Here is an 18,638-nt window from a genome sequence, read left to right as displayed (position 1 = left end):
TCGCTGTACTTTCCATCAAAACTTGATTATTTGACATTGATTCCTAATTGCTTCTCTTTATTTGAGATTTAAGTGGTTCTATTAATGACAGACAATATCCTGAATCCAGTTAACCCAACACAATGACTCAGAAAGAAAAGTACAGACTGCTTCCCCTGGCAGAAAACACTTCTGTACTTTACTAACATCACTAAAGTGACTGCTTTTTTTCCTAGAAATCCATAATAATAGATTAGTCCCCAGGTCCTTATCCATTTATAAGTCAATGTATTTTATTAGGTACATCATTCACAAGGCATTTATGCCATTAATTTATGTCATTAATTAGATAATCAAACAAGAATGAGCATTATTAACTTGAATTCTGTAAATTTTATGTTTTGAGATCTCTTAGCCTTATTTCCAAGTAGTAATTGGTTTTAGAAAAAGTAACTTGTGAATTTGTTTTCATCACCTTGTCTTAGTAAACTTATATTGGTAAAACAAATAAACAAAAGAGTTTTTACCGCTTCATCTGAGAACAAACTAATAGGAAAGCAATGCCTTTGCCACATAGCTGTTCGGAAAACATTTCCTATTATATGAAGAATATTTTATACTGCATTCAAATGTAAATAGAGTCAAAGTTCATCAAATATTTTTTACAGCTTTGTGTTCTTAAAAGAAATCTAAATTTATAGTTCCTACTTTCTAATAATCATCAGAGGATCAGTTGACACTTGAGATCTAACTTTAATACCTCATTTCCTATTATTGGTATGTACAATGCTCTCTGACCTTAGAAACAAAACACTACTTTCATAATACAACATGCACTTTCTATGCCCTGTAACAATAGCATTCCCTGTTTATTAATTGGTTACATCAGAATTTCAGTGTGTTCTGTAGTTCTAATAAGTACGTGATACAGGTATACCCTACAACTATGCTGTGGTTAAATAGATTTAGGAAAATACTTGGTTGAGCCAAATTCTTTGGGGTTATTTTATCACTGAGTCTTTAGTAAATTCATATGTATTGTGGATATCTCAAAGGGATGCAATTATGTATAATTTCCAAATATTTTTAATTGCATACTTTTAAAAAAAATAAAACTTTTGGGATAATTTTCAAGAAAAATACACTATAGACAACACAAGATTAAACCATAACAACTTTGAAACCTTCCTTGATATCTGTGAAGGAATTTACATATATATGCAAATCCATGAACTGCCTACCCCACCAATAATCAGCAGAGGATCAGTTGACCATTGATATCTGACTTTAATACCTCACTGAAAAAAAGGGCATTTCTGCAGGCTTAAGGGCCAAATAGAAGTTAGAAAATCTAGTTTTGAATTCTGAATCTGCCATGTATTAGGTGATTTGCCTTTTGTAAGTTACCTTAACTTTACATGAGGATAATAATAATGAAATGCAACTTGAAGTTTGTATTAGAGGTAAAAATTTGGAAAATATTTAACAAGTTCCTGGCATAATTATTATCTATAAACTAGAGGTCCAGTGTACAAAATTCCTGCACTTGGGGTGTGTGTGTCCTAAGTCCAGCCTGTGCCCTCTTGCAGTCTGGGAGCCCTCGGAAGATGTCTGACTTATGGCCTAGGCCCACAGGGAGGGAGCCTAAGCCATCAGTCGGACATCCTTAGCACTGCCACGGAGGCGGGGGAGGCTCCTGCCACCACTGCTGTGCTCGCCAGCCATGAGCCCGGCTTCTGGCTCAGCGGCACTCCCCCTGTGGGAACACACTGAACACCAGGGGGCAGCTCTTGCATTGAGTGTCTTCCCCCTGGTGGTCAGTGCACGTCATAGCAACCGGTCGTTCTGTCATTTGGTCAATTTGCATATTAGCCTTTTATTATATAGGATGGTAACTTCTAATGCTTACAAAATAATTTATAAATTAAAAAGCAATGAATGGTGCCCATATTTACTGTTTTCCCCCAAGGTTTTAAAACATATTTATAAATATCTTCCTCTTATTACCCACCATTCCTCTTTTTGGACCATGTGCAGGGAAATTCTTCTGTATACTTTTTCTCATTCCATTTCTTTTACCTACACAACTCTTATTTCTCTCCATATATTTAATGTGTTCTCATTCTACAATCCATTTTTTCAGATGGCCTTTCCTCTAGGATGACTTATCTAACTACCTTGGAACATTTTGTCTTTCCTTTTGCTGGCACCTAATGGTTCTCTTATCTATACAATTTATTCCTTAGGCTCTTACATGAAAACTTGTATTACTAATTTACACTTTTCTATTTTCAACTAGATTAAAAGACACTTAGGAAAAACAATTCTGTCCTAAAGAAGGGTGTATTTTTAATGATAGGTAATTTATAGACATTTGTTGATTTTATTGATTACAGAGGACAGTGGCTGAAAGTTAAAAAAGAACTTTCATTATGTGAAAAAGAACTTTCAGCAGATACATGCTCCTAACTGCTACTGATCATTGGTGGATAATCCTCATTGCACAAGGACTTTTTTGTATGAGTGTTTTACGTGCATATGCAGGAATGTTGAAGAGCTTGCAGTACCTGATCCATTCTCAGGTGTGATGAGGCTAGGAAGCCAATTAGTAATTCAACTCTCGATTCTAATTTATATTTCTATCAGCTGATTTGGAAAAATTATATAGGTAGATTTAGAGGATGGGTAATCTTGGGTACTCCTTTATAAGACCCCAAAGCCTCCAAAAGCAAACTGTTGTACTAAATTATTGGAAACAGAATCCTAATGATTGAAAACACTGTAATCATTTGACAAATTATGTCTTTCTCCTTTTGATTTGCTTTTTCTCTCTCCCAAACATGCATTCAAATTTATCCAATGTCTATATAGTTAAAAAAACATAACTAAAGGGAGAATACTGAGGGGAAAATTCTCAAGTTCATTTCCTACATCAAAATTGTTTTTAGGTAGATGCTTTAAAATAATCTTAGGAAAGAGAATGCCATTCTAGACAGGATATGAATTGAAGTCCAGATAATCAACAATGATTATATCTAGATAGTTTTTCAGAATTTTATAGCAAAAAGGTTTTGTCCTAACTTAGGTTCTTTTGATATTATCTCCCCCTATTTTTCTTGCTTCACACTCTCTTTCCCTTAAATCATACAGCTATTTATTCTTTTCAACATCCACATGAATACTTTTCTCTCTCTAAAATATTTCCATTTACTTCTTTGTTTAACTCAGTAGTTCTCATGCCTTTAATGCATATATGACTGTCTACCAATTTCTGCTCCCAGTGTAAAATGAAAATGAGGATCGCTTTTTTAAAAAATGTTAAGAATTTTAAAAGGGCACCAGCAGAGTAGTAAACCTAGCACAGGAACCTTCAGAGTGTTGGGCGCTATACATCTATATGGGTCACACACCCGTAAAGCTGGCCCAACTGCACATTCTAATCACCTAGGAAGCTTTTTAAAAGTAAGGATGCCTGGGTAGCACCTTAGAAAAATTAGATCATAATCTTTGGAAGTGGCCGCCAGGCATCAGTATTATAATTTTAATTGAAAATAATTAATTTTTAAAATATTTTTAAAAATATATTTTATTGATTTTTTACAGAGAGGAAGGGTGAGGGATAGAGAGTTAGAAACATCAATGAGAGAGAAACATTGATCAGCTGCCTCCTGCACACCTCCCACTGGGGATGTGCCCGCAACCAAGGTACATGCCCTTGAACGGAATCGAACCTGGGACCTTTCAGTCTGCAGGCCGACGCTCTATCCACTGAGCCAAACTGGTTAGGGCGAAATAATTATTTTTTTTTAAATGTACAACTGAGACTGAGAACTGAAATTGAATGCTATTTCCTTATGACATCACATTATACTTATCTATTTACTTTCCATTTCTCTCATTAAACTGTAATGTTCCTTATGAATAAGTACCATGTCTTATTAGTCTTCTCCTCTTCATGGCATAATACTTGGGATATTATGGGCATCTATAACTGGTTATTGAGTGAATATATATATATATATATGTATATATATATATATATATATACATATATATATATATATATCCTGTTTATTCATTTTATAGATAATAATCAAGGAGAAAATAAAAGCAGATATTAGCTGACAATTTTTTAAAATATATTTTATTGAGTTTTTACAGAGAGGAAGGGAGAGGGATAGAGAGTTAGAAACATTGATCAGCTGCCTCCTGCACACCTCCTACTGGGGATGTGCCCGCAACCAAGGTACATGCCCTTGACTGGAATTGAACCTAGGACCTTTCAGTCCACAGGCCAACGATCTATCCATTAAGCCAAACCAGTCAGGGCATTAGATGATAATTTTAAGGTGAAAAGAGGAAGCACATTCTAAATAGGAAAGGGGAAGGAGAGAGACAGAAACATCAATGAGGAGAGAGAATCATTGATTGGCTGCCTCCTGCAGGTCCCCTACTGGGGATTGAGCCCGCAACCCAAGCGTATGCCCTTGACTGGAATCAAACCCGGGGCCCTCCACTGAGCCAAACCAGCTCGGGCAAAAGCACATTCTTAAAGAGAATGAAATAAAGTAAAATAAGAGATTTGAGAGATTATATCTAAATATTAACTTTCTCATTGAACAGGGTGTTTACTCACACAAATAGCTACCATAATTTTGTGCTTAGAGTGATAATTACTTTATTTATACTATTACTCATTAAACATTCAGTGTTGATAAAACACAAGAATAAGGAATAGATATGGGATAATTTTTAAATAAAAATAATCACTTCCTAGATTCATCTATCACAATTTTTGGGAGAATAAATTTGTGGTTATAGTACATCTAGATATATTGCACAGCTTGTGAATGGGACCAGAGTTGGGAGAGAATGGCTATTTTTATCAGTGGTTAGTCAGATCAAAGTAGTAGAATAAATGTAATTACCCACAAACACTAGTAAAGTACAACTCTATTAAACATACACACACACACACATTCTATTACATATGTACATATATACATATATATACATATATACATACATATATATATATATATATATATCTTGTAATAATTTTTAAACATTTTATTGATTTTTAGAGAGAGGAGAAGGAAATGGTGGGAGACAAACATTAATGTGAGAACATAACATCAATTGGCTGCCTCCTCACACCCTCTATCAGGGATCAAGCCTGGAACCCGGGCATTTGTCCTCACCAGGAATCAAACCGGCAATCTTTTGGTACAAGGCACAATGCCCAACCAACTAAGCCACACCAGCCAGGGCTTGTATTTATTTTTCTCTAAATAATATACCATAGCAATTTGAGGGCACAATACATATTTAATTTATTTATTCTTCACAGGGATTGGTGAACTAAGGCCAAAGGGCTGGCCACTTTTTTCTGTTTGGTAGTTTCATTTTGTTCTTTATTGAGGTAAAACATACATAATATAGCATTCTCACTATTTGAAGTATACAATTCAGTGGCTTTTAGTATGTTTACGGTGTTTTAATCCTCACCTGAGGATACTTTCCCATTGATTTTTTAGGGAAAGTGGAACAGAGAGAGACAGAGAGAGACATTGATGTAAAAGAGATACATTGATTGGTTGCTTCCTGCACACCCACTGACCAGGGCCTGTGCCCGGGAGGAGCCTATAACCAAGGTACATGCCCTGGATCAGAATTGAACCTGGGAACCTTAGGTCCGGAAGCTGACACTCTAACCACTTAGCTGAACTGGCTGGGGCAGTATGTTCACAGTGTTGAATGGTCATCACCATAATCTTGTTCCGACCATTTTTATCATCTGGAAACTTTGTATCCATTAAGTATTCACTTCCTATTCCTCCCTAGGACTAGCTGCTGGCAACCACTAATTTGGTTTCTGTTTCCATGGTTTACTTATTTTACATCTTTCAAATGAATACAGTTATATAGTAAGTGACATAACTAGGATTAGTTTTACATTTCTGCAAAGAAGACAGTGGGGTTTTGATGATTGCATTGAATGTTATGATTGCTTTGGGGATTATTTCTATTTTAACATTATTAAGTTTTCCATTTTTCCTTTTTAAAAAATTAAATTTATTAGGGTGACATTGGTTAATAGGATCATATAGGTTTTAAGTGTACATTTCTATGAGACATAATTTATATATCGCATTGTGTGTCCACTATCCAAAGTCAAACCATCTTCCATCACCATATATTTCGCCCCTTTTACCCCCTGCCCCACTCCACACCCTCCCCTCTGGTAACCACCATACTGTTTTCTGTGTCTATGAGTTTCACTTTTATATCCCACATATGAGTGAAGTCATAGGGTTCTCAGATTTTTCTGACTGACTTATTTTGCTTACCATAATTTTCTCAAGGACTATCCATGTTGTCACAAATGGCAGTATTTCTTCTCATGACTGAGTTGTAATATATAATATATTAATATAATAATCTCACATCTTCTTTATCCAATCCTCTATCGAAGGACACTTTGGTTGTCTTCATGTCTTGGACACCATGAATAATGTGCAATGAACAGAGGTGTGCATATATCTTTGCAAATAAATGTTTTAGAGTTTCTCTGGTAAACAGGCATCTATGTGGGCTTCCCTTAAATATATATTCCCTTTAATATACTCGAGTTTTTCATAGCCCTTATTCTATTAAGTATCTCTTTCCCCAGCCTCTTCTGTTCCAGGCATTTTGGTTCATGTAGTTTTGCCCCTGGCATTATCTCTTGCTCAGGAGGTAGTGGCTAATGTATTTGTCTAAAAATGCTCATGACAACACCACCTATAAAGCAGCTTCAGCCCCCACAAAGTTCCATGTAGGCAAAACAAAGTGAAACCCTTAAGCCAGTCCTCCAGGGAACCGTCACACAGTCAAAATACAGAACTACCTTTTTTGAGAATAAGCCCATACTGTCCCCTGGTACTCAGCGCCTGCACTAGGAATACTGGCTGCCCTCTTCGAGGGTGCTACAGAATAGGGAAGTGGAGGGGAGTAGAAACAGGGTAAATTCGTATGCACCAGAGGTCTTCTAGCAAATACCTGCAGGTTTTCTCTTCATAGCTTTTTCCTAGTTGTGAGCTCTTTCTTTCTTTTTTATTAGATTTCAGAGTTCCTAAAATATTGATTTTTTTAAAAACTCTGACAGTTTTTTCCAGCTTCTCCATTGCTTCTATGGCTTCTTTTGTTCTACAATGGCAAGAGTTGAGTAGTTGCAACTGTGTTGTCCAAAGAGCCAAAATATTTACTGTTTAATTTTTAAGAGAGATTTTTCTGACCTCTATTCTGGAAATCAGTACATAAGATCTACACAAAAAGTATTTGTTTATGCATACATTGGTAGAAAATGGATGGAAGAACAAAAAAAAAATTATATTTATATTTTAGAGGGAGGTTATCTAATGTAAATATCTATATGCATCTTAGTAAACAGCATATAAAAACTTAAAATTGTACTCTCTTTAAAGACCATGATAACTTATTGATCATTTTTGGAGTTGTCATTTTTTACTTAGAGTTTACTATTCCATACAGGATTAGTGATGGCCAGTTAAAATCAAAACATGCCAATTAAAAATATGTATTAATATTCAGAAAACATCCTATTATTATCATTAGCTATTTTTTTGGTCTAGGTTATATGATGTATGTTCTTCATCTATCCAAGAGTGTTGCCTAGTAGAGCAGAGGCATAGGTCATTATCAGATAGCTATAGGGAGTCAATAACTTATTTGTTAAAGAAATATCCATCTTCTGAACATCACTGTCAGTGGTAATGTCCTTAATCTCCCTTTCAAAAACATGATTCTCTACTTTGTGTTCTCTTGAGTATCTTAGAGCAAGTTGTTTTTTGAAACATTTTCTCGTGTTGACACATATGTTTTATAGTTTTAAAGAGCTGACTCAACTTCCAGAAGAGGCAACCTCAGCAGCATCATTGCCCTTGCCCTTCATGGAGCTCATTTGTTAGCCTTCTACTTCTGATCAACTTCTCAGCACCTACCTTGATCTTCGCACTCATTGGAAAACAAGTTGCTCTGTTATTATTTATTAGTCAGTGCTTTCAGCGTGAGGAGAGTGATGAGATGTAATGAGTATGCCCTCAAGGGTCAGACATAGAAAAAAAATAAATGATTCTTGGGAAAATATAAACTGCTCATTTTTAAGTTGTAAAGTCCATAACTTTTCATTTGGCCCATAGGGATGCTATTTGGGAAAAGGTGGTGTTTTTGTTTTTTGTTTTTTTGTGGGTTTTTTTTTTGCTATTTTGTTTTATTTTGTTTTTGGTCAACTTTATCTTAATTACAAAAAAAATTTGAGTCATTAACAATATAGATGCATAAAGTATAAATCCTTTAATACTGTTCTTAATTGAGAATAATGTTATCCATAAGCAATTTGGGTTTCAGCTAGTTGCCACAAACTAATTTTTTAAAATTTTCTGGTAATAGGGTAATTTCAGAACCAGACTGTGGCCAACTGAATATCCACAGAGAAACAGAATGCTCTAAAACAAGACACACAGTTGTGTTTCTTAGAAATGTGCTCTAAAGTAATATTTTGTTCTAATGATTAATGAAGCAGAGTAGCCATGCAAGTAATACAGGATTATATGAAATAGGTAAGTGTCTTAAATTCATTACTACATGGGAGCTCCAGTAGGGCAGAATTCTTAGGTATTGTTTTCTTTTGTTTTTCATTGTTGTATATCTGGAGCCTAAAATACTGCTGGTACATAATAGTTCAGTTCATGTTTGAAGAAATAAATTAGTTAGTTTAGCTTTATTATTGAGATAGCAAGAGATATTTTATAGATTATAATATAAAATTAATTTGCATTGTATGGCCCTGTCTTTTGAATATCATGGGTAAGACAATATAGTTCAAGGGCTAACATCTGAGGAAGATAATTTTGCTCTCTGTAGAGAAGGACTGAGGTACATATGAGTTATACACTTATAATCATAAAATTTCATTATATATAAATAAAACATTTTGTTCCCCTGAACCTTAAAACATACTTTACTTTTTCAGAACTTTATTTTAGGTTTATTCTGTGCCAACTCCCATCTAATGCTGATAAAAATATATGAGTTATTGGTTTCCTTAAAACTGGAGTTGATAGTGGAAATGCTGACAAATCCTTATTACAGATGCCAGTAGAATGAAGTGCCTTTACCTCTAGCAAATGCTGATGTGGAGATTTAAGTCTCTATGAGAAATCAGTGAAGTTGCCCAGGAGAGTTTTATCATATTATTCATTGAACTCAATATGTGGTACAGTAATTGCTTCTGGTACCATTTTTCTTTTCTTACATGAGTATATTATTTATTCTTGTGCTGCGCGAAGCAGAGAAAGAGAGTTTAAAAGAGAGTCATAACTCCATGTAAACTATCTTGTGACACAGTGTAACTGGAGATAGGAATCGCAGCTGGAAAACTGTGTCTTATTTATCAGAATTAAATATGGGAAAATGGTATTTGACATTGTAGAGATCCATAAATACTAAAAAGATGCACTCAGACCACATAATTTTTTTCTGGTAATACGAAAGCCTGTCTAAGGAGGCTTTTTAATCTTATAGGGATCAACAAATTTATTTGCCTATGACAGAAGTTTTCTTATTAGGTTATAGGTGAAAAAAATCAAGTTAATAGGGCAAATGTTTACTACTACACGCTAGATTAATGTCATTTAAATAGCATAATAATTCTTGGAATTTTTGTTCTGCTTTTGTACCTTGTGCACATATACCTCCCATGCACATACCTCAGGAACTCTTAAGTGTTCACTAGCTTTTATCATATTTTTCTTCAGTGTTCAAGTGAATTTGTGTGAAAAATATACCATAAATATTTTGGAACAAAAAAATTAAAATAGAGACAGTGGTGATTGAACAGTGAAAATGGGAAAATAGGAGAATTTTTTTAGACATATATTACTGAGTCTGATAGGTTTAAAATATGCTATTTTCCTAAATTCTATACTGTTATGTTAAAAAAATGTATTCTTATTTGGAAAGGAGATAACTTGTGATGTAGAAAATGAATTTTAGGATTACATATTTACTCATTTTCTACATTGTTGTTTTGATTGGATAGTTTAATTAGTAAGTGTATTGTCATTTTGCATGCAGCATAGAATAGAAGTTAATCCCAGTTGATTGAAAAAAAATAAAGCCATACAATACATATTAAGTTATCCAATGAGCTATGTGCAATTATGCATTCACATGCTGTTTGGAAATGATCACTAGGAACCATTTAATGTGGTCTAGTAGTCTGACTACCTGAACTGTGTGCTAACTGTTGTTAGGTAAAATACTTTGCACCTCTGTCCTAAGTTATTTCACGTATAAAATAGCAACGATAATGTTACTGACCATTACAGGGTTGTAATGAGGAATAAATAAATTAATCTAAGAAAAGCACATAGAACAGGGCCTGACACAAAGTAAGTGCTTGGGAAATATTGGATGGTGCTATTAGTGCAGGGATCTTGACAAATGGTTAGTGCTTGTGACCTTTAAATTAATACATATTAATATAACTTATTTTATATGTATTTAATAAATGTAAATAAATTTAATTTATATATAATTAATTATATATATATATATATATATATATATATATATATATTCATTAATTTCTAAGTCAGAAACAATGAAAACCAAAGTATGAAGTTGACAGTTAATCTATTGAACCAACATGCTTCTTTTAATTCCCAGCCCTAAATTCTCGGGCTGGCCTCTATTCTGCAGGGGAGTATGGTGTGTACTTCTCAAGTCTCTAACCCTCTTCTCATTGGTTTGTGACCTGAGGATTTGTTACTACTATAATAGGACCCATAGGGAAACAGACCTCTGGTAATTTTTCTCTTCAAGTTCAAGTTCCCTTGCCCTCCCCCGCCCTCGTTGACCACAGCAACCCATTTCCATTAGTTCATTATACAGTCATTTTGTTTGTAAGCCTGCTAGGTGCCTGGTGATGACTGGTACTATTAATGAAAATTTAAGTAACTATCTTGCCACGTACATTTTGCAAGTCTAGTTCAGAAGATACACATATAAATCATCTCTCACTACTCATTATGGTAAATACTATGGTAAAAGAATTCAGAAGTTGTGTGGGAAAACCAGAAAAAGAGACACCTGAATATGCTCTGCACATGAAAGCTGTTTAGCTCTAGTATTTCCTCTTGTCAGTGTAACGAGGGTATCTAAATTGTGATCAATGGAATCATGTTATCTAACTTAAAAAGTAGAGCAGAAAGGATATAATAACCCCAAGGTTGGAAAAATACTGTATCTATCAAATTCTTAGTACTCTGTGTACCACAGGAATGAAGTTTACATGTGATCACATACATAAAAATTAGAGAGGATCCTAACTGTTCTCTTACCTATTGGTAAAACCAATTATCTAGCTTTGAATTTAGCTACAGATTGATTTCTGATTTAAAGTTACTTAACCCAAGTGCATTTAAAAATTCAGCATGTATGGATTGCCACAAATGGTCTGATAGTATAGAAAGCAACATAAAATAGTGGGGAAAGTGTGTACCTTGGAATTTAAGTAATCTTAATTAAAAATACCATCTTTTCCTCTCCTTAGATCCTCTTTATCTCTTGGTAACCATATAAACTGGGAAATTGTTTTAACCTCTCTTGAAAATGACCATTGTAAAAGAGTCCTGATCATCACATATTGCTGTCTGTTTCTATGAGGTGTTTTTTGTTGTTTTCTTAATCTCTTCATTGATGGCTGTTGTTCTCTTCCTGGAATAGTCCAGTGTCATATTGGTCTCAGGGCTTTTTACTTGCTGAGTCTTGACCTAAAATCCCCTTCTTTCATATTTTCAAGTGGCCAAACTCCTTCAGTTCTACCTCATCTCTCCTCTCCATTCCACGCATATTACTCAATTGTGTCTTGTCTTCTCTTATCTTGCCAAATATCTTGCAGTAGTTCTGTATCCTATTGCCCTATTTTACATTTTTATACCATTTATTGATGACAGAGTTACATGTTCTATTTGTTTAGGCATTTAGTATTGGTTTTCTTCTCTATATCATGAACTTGAGGACTTGCATTTCTCTTTTATAGAGAAGGGCTGCCTCATAGTAGGTGGTTCATAAAATGTTGTATGAATGTATAAGTTCTTGTTAAATGTTAGTTTTATAATATATTCTAAAAGAAGATATTACTTTTCTCCTATAATTAAATATAATAGTTGTCATTTTCCTGGTTGTTAGAAAAAAGTGTTAATACATATAAAAGTACTACTCTAGTTCTTAGCACATGGTAAGTAATTAGGCAATAACTTTTAAAAAAATTATTTTATCTATAGATCCCACTGAAATAACATACCAAATATTGATTAAATGGTATAAATTAAATGTGGGTATTGTAATGATGGTGAAATTATATTAAATGTACTATATATTATACCTATACATATATCTATATGTATTATACAGTATATAACATGTCATATTACTTATTATATATGAAATAAGCTATATGGTAAAGACATAACATTATATTTTTATTATGTAGTCAAGGTAAAATTATTATATTTAAATATTCTTTTGTGAAGCACAAATGTTCCTGATAATCTACCTTATTAGTATTTCAAACTATATTAATTACAACTAGAAAAAAATAAAATTGACTTGTGTCATAAATTAATGTGAATTTTTCCATCTTCTAAGGAGTGCTATAATTCTAATAGCTTCATGATTAGCTGATACCTCTTGTGTTCATGTTCACTGTTTCCAGGAAGAACCCTATGTCCTGTTTAAGAAGTCTGACAAACCACTCTATGGGAACGATAGATTTGAAGGCTATTGCATTGACCTTCTCAGAGAATTATCTACAATCCTTGGCTTCACATATGAAATTAGACTTGTAGAGGATGGGAAATATGGAGCCCAGGATGATGCCAATGGACAATGGAATGGAATGGTCCGTGAACTAATTGATCATGTAAGTCCCTTTTATCATTATTTATTACCTTTGGTAGATTGCTAAGAAATTTTACTTTTTTATGATAAGTGGTTAAAAAAGTCAAAGAACAACAATATATTTCAAATATATATTTCCTGCAACAATTTTACTCAAAGTATATGTTATTTGTGCAATTAAATATAAAGAATCAAAGAGAGATATATAGTTCTATTACAGAGAGATGTTTGTCTTAAATTAACTAATATGTGATGATTTTGATATCTTGAAAGTATTTGCTCTTTATTTGTAAAATGGAATGTGGTTTTCCAACACTATTTTTTTTCCCCACTTTAAAAATGCTAACTTTCTATTTAACAAAGAGAATGGGTGATACAAATCTAAATTTCATTATAAAATGTTCCTATACTAGGATAGGATACTTATATTTTTGAGATAAGAGAAAATTAAACCAAAGAACCTAAAATAAGATACTATATAAAAATAAATCAAGGATATTAAGTAAGCCTGGTCGGTCACTCAGTGATTGAGTGATGACCTATGAACCAGGAAGTCATGGGTCAATTCCCCATCAAGGCACATGACCAAGTTTCTGGCTTGATCCCCAGTAGGGGGCACACAAGAGGCAACCAATCAATGATTCTCTCTCATCATTGATGTTTCCATCTCCCTCTCCCTTCCTCTCTGAAATCAATAAAAATATACTTTAAAAAAGAATATTAAGCATATTTAGACAGGAGGCTAGACATTTTATTTTATGTTTTTAATGAAATAAACCAAGGATTTCTTCTTGGCCAAGAAAGCATTATTTCACTATTTCTTAGTTGGCAGTGTTAATTAACTCATATTTTTGAAATAAACTCTTATCTTTTAAATATTATAACATTGTGTTTACTTTGTATTTTGTAATACTTAAGTTTATTTTTACATTTTCCATAATATTAAGGCAAAAAAAATATTGGTAAGAATACTACAACATAATAAAAATATTTTTTCCTTTAAAAAACATTGTGAACTGTACCCAAAATTAAAATTTTTATTTATGGAAGTAGCAAATATAGGCAATTTTCAAAGCATTTTGACAATATTTTATTAATTTCAAAGTTTATTATCAAGAAGAAGGATACCGTATGAGGGAGAAAATCATATATTACTAATTATGATTGATATCTATGACTTTTCTAATGCAGTATCTGACATAGATTAGATATGTAATAAATAAAGACATAACTAATAAGCCCAAACTTTATGTCTTCTTACTTATTCTATATTTCTCCTATAGTGTTTATGAGTACTCTTGGTGAAGACTAAAAACTAAAATATTTAGAAACTAAGACAATGAGACAGAGGTAGGGATTATAGTTGCTATTGATAGTAATTTTGAATTGAAGCCTAGTCAGTGAAATAATGTTAAGTTTTAAAGTTTATTCATTGGAACTTGTGGTGTTCTGTGTCTTGTGAATGGTAACTTTATATTAGAATTAATTAAAAATAGGGAGGAATTAAAAGAAAATCAAATATACTGTTAGATTAGCAATAGATAAAATAAAGGGAAAAATTATGTTTAGGATATCAACAAAGCTGGGCACCATTATTTTTAAATAGTATTTAATATGCTTTTAATCAAATAAATAGTTATAGGAAAAATCAAAATACTTTTAGATTGCCTTATACTTATTTTGTGGTCTAATATTGTGTCAAATTTGAGCTCTCTCCCCTTGTCACCTATTTAACATTCACTTCCAAGGTTCTGTGTTGGGCCCCTACTCCATAAGGCCGTTCCTGACATTTTCACTACCTTAAACAGCCCAATTTTTTGAACCCTTGTAGAACTACTACTTCTGGTGCTTATTCACAGACAATTCTTGTTTCTTAAAACTCTTTGTCCTTTTATCTCTTACACAGAATGAGCCCCAGCTGGAGGCAGCTGAAGCCATTGATCTGCTGGGGCTTCTCTGACCTAGTGTGGTAATACTAATACAATTTGATAGGGAATACTGTATACTCATACTCCACAGAGCGACACTTACATCTTAGTTGTACAAATTTAGGTATTTGAGTGTCATCTATCTATCTCTATCTATCATCTATCTACCTATCTATCATCTATCTATCATCTATCTATCTATCTATCTATCTATCTATCTATCTATCTATCTATCTATCATCTATCTATCTATTATCTATCTATCTATCTATCTATCTATCTATCTATCTATCTATCTATCTATCATCTATCTATCTATCATCTATCTATCTATTATCTATCTATCTATCATCTATCTATCTATCTATCTATCTATCTATCTATCTATCTATCTATCATCTATCTATCTATTATCTATCTATCTATCTATCTATCTATCATCTATCTATCTATTATCTATCTATCTATCTATCTATCTATCTATCTATCTATCATCTATCTATCTATCTATCTATCTATCTATCTATCTATCATCTATCTATCATCTGTCATCTATCTATTCATTCTTTGGTACACATCCTTTGGAATGTTATTGATTATGTCTTAAGATCAGTTTTATTATATGTAAAACTAGAGGCCCGGTGTATGAAATTCGTGCACGGGTAGGGTCCCTAGGCTTGGCCGGCGATCAGGGTTGATCTGAGGAGCAACCGGTGGAGCAATCGGGGGCCCCCTCTGACACCTGCCTTGGCCAGCCTGGCACCATCCACCACTGGCCCCACCCCCCTGCTGCCACTGGTTGCCTCCCTCTGCCTGTTTCCTCCCTTTGCAGGGCTGGCCTGTGGGCTCGGGGCAACTCCTGCATTGAGTGTCTGCCCCTTGGTGGTCAGTGTAGTTGTTCTGCCAGTAGTTCCACCATTCAACGATTTGCATATTAGGCTTTTATTATGTAGGGTGGGAATGATTTTACTCCATAGAATGGCAGTTTGAGCTAAATGCTAATATCTGGTAGTACAACAGCACTGCAGTCCTTTTTAATTTAGTCAAATACATCATTGGGACAGCAGAGATGGGGGATAGATGCAGGAGACACAACGAAGGGAAGAAGGACACTAACATGAAGAAAGAATAATTTAAATGCCCACCTCACAATTTACTGTGTGAAAAGATCTTGGCATAGATGGATACTCTTGTGTATACTGATACAGATTAAAAATACACACACACAACCAAAACCTAACTGCAAGTCAAAAAAATTACTGCGTCCCTAACCTTGTATGCAATTATAGATACTAAATTCACTTCTACTATTGGGTTATTAAAGGAATTTATGCATCATATTTGAGAAGCTGGCTCTCAGAGTGAATGTATGTACAGGTCTTAGTGTGTTGCTTAGCAAATGGAAAACACTCAAGATAAGTAATCGTTGTTGTTATTATTATTATTACTACTATTATTACTATTGCTGTTACTACTAGTATATACAAAGGATACCAAATGCTTTCTTTCATGTTGCTTTATCTTGGCTATTAAACATTATGAGTTAGTTTACAGATTACTTTTGAACCATAATTATAATAGACTGACAGTTGTCAGAAGGGAGGGGAGTTGGGGGACTGGATGAAAGAGGGTAAAGGGAATATATATATATATATATATATATATATATATATATTTAGGGGAGGGGCTGGTGCATGAAATTTCTGCACTGGGGTGGGAGGGTCCCCCAGCCTGGCCTGCAATGATGCAGGCATTCCGTGCTTGCTGCCAGAGACCCTCCAAAGCTGGGGTGGAACGCTCACACTGCCCGTTCTCAGTGGCTTCCCGCTCCCCAAGACTGGGGGACTCTGGCAGGGCTGAAAGGACTGGGCACTGCCATCTTTTGGCTAGGGGCACTGCCATCTTTTATGTTGGAGTCACTGTTAATTTGCATATTACCCTTTTATTAGATAAGATATACACGCAAAGACATAGGGAACAGTGTGGTGACAGCCAGAAGGAAAGTGGGGTGGTAGGTAGGTGGAGGAGGAGGTGGAGGCAAATAGGAGGGGAGAATGGGGATGGAAAGAGACCTTGCTTGTGGTGATGTGGGTGCACCATATACTGTACAGCTGATTTTTTATTGAGTTGTACACTTAAAACCTGTATAGTTTTGCAAACCAATGTCACCCCAGTAAATTCAATAAACATAAAAAATAAATAAAATGAATATTTGTCTATGTGTGTGATATAATGTTATCAGCAAAAGAACAATTTTTTATAATTACAGTAAAAATGAGCAATTTTTAAAACCATATTCAGGCTTTTTACCTTGTTAGAATTGAATAGATTAGACTATGAGAAGTGTTTGCTTTTTTAAGTAACATTTAAACTTAGCTCTTTTAGAAATGACAAAGAAGTTTACAGTTCCTTTGTGCTTATAGAGCCTTGTGTTTGAATATTATTACTGTTAGTGGTTACTAAGAGAATGTATTAGTCAATAAAAGCTTTTTTTTCTCTTCTTTTCAATGAGGCTTCTTTTTATAACTTTAAGTGCTGCTGAAATTGTAAAAGCAAACAAACAAAACCTTGATCATTTTACAGTTAAAAAAAAAAAAAACTACAAGAACAAAATTCTGTTCCAGTTTATAAAACAACTATGGCAAAGTAGGAAATCTGTTGAGATCTACACTTATTTTACATTATTTTTAATAGGACTCCTGATGCTATGGTTTTCCAGCTGCGCGAATGCTTCCCAGCATGTTTCCTTAGCATTGCAATTGGTATTTAACACTATCAAGCCTTTTATGATTCATAAATGAGCCTTAGAAGACCTCACTATGCTTTGCTTATGCCTCCTGATTGCGCTTTTATTATATACAAGGAATGAAATCAAATATTTGTTTTTCAGGGAACTTAAAAAGGCTCCAGGTAATATAAAAAAATGGAAAGGCTAAATTAAAACAACAACAACAAAAACACAGTTTTTACTAAATGGGAATTGACTTGCACCATATCTTTGCGTTTTGATAGCATGTTGTCTCAATTTTGTACTCTAGAGGAAGCATTCTAATAGTTTAGGGGGAAATTTTGAAGAATAGTAAAATTATAACTATTTTGTTGTATAGGAAAATAACTAAAAATAGCAGTGCAAATTAATTTATAATTTCCTATGACCCCAAAATGACAACTGTAAAATATTACTGATAATGTTTGAGTCTCTTACTATAAAATTTCTCAATTCCATAATTTTCAAATTAAGAACAAAAGATAGAATTACATTTTTCACATACCTCCCCACATGCCAATAAAAAAAACCCTCCAAACCTGTAGAAAAAAAATTCATATGTTTATTTGAGCCAGAATCTTTGAGGGCATGCCCAGAAGCAAGAGCTCACTGGATTGAGAAAATGCTCATGAGGATAATAGCTTTGCAATTCCTTTCATGCATTGAGAATTCAAGGAAAAATGTAAAGAAGGCATATGAAATCCATGGTATAGATTAAGAGGGCAGGAAAAGCAAAGCAGGGAAATCTCTATGACTGAATACAAAGTACAACGAAGAAGCACACTCGTTTACACTGGTGCGTACTGGATAGTTAATAGAGATGGTATGAGGGAACAAGATAACAGTGAGGGGTTCCCTCTCTTGTTGTGGTGGTCTTGTGCTCTGGTGCCTGTGGTTATATCTTTCAGGGGTCTGGAAAATGACTCTATTTCAAAAGTATGTTATCCTATATGCCTAAGAACAGTGTCCAGGGAGCACTTAAGAAAGCTACAGGCCTG

General features: G+C 34.0%; 1 protein-coding gene across 4 annotated transcripts in view; it reads left to right on the top strand.

Annotated features, from left to right (window-relative positions):
• Positions 1–18,638, top strand: part of GRIK2 (glutamate ionotropic receptor kainate type subunit 2) — a 567,104-nt gene that overhangs the window by 379,749 nt on the left and 168,717 nt on the right. For all 4 annotated transcript variants that reach the window (XM_036318053.1, XM_036318054.1, XM_036318055.1 and 1 more), the window contains one exon: positions 12,761–12,967. In XM_036318053.1, coding sequence (XP_036173946.1) covers positions 12,761–12,967 — 207 coding nt within the window. The remainder of the gene's footprint in view (positions 1–12,760; positions 12,968–18,638) is intronic.

This window comes from Myotis myotis, unplaced genomic scaffold (assembly GCF_014108235.1).
Source record: "Myotis myotis isolate mMyoMyo1 unplaced genomic scaffold, mMyoMyo1.p scaffold_m19_p_7, whole genome shotgun sequence".
Taxonomy (NCBI): Eukaryota; Metazoa; Chordata; class Mammalia; order Chiroptera; family Vespertilionidae; genus Myotis; species Myotis myotis.
The sequence above is the reverse complement of the archived record's forward strand: the minus strand, read 5'-3'. Positions and strand labels throughout refer to the sequence as shown.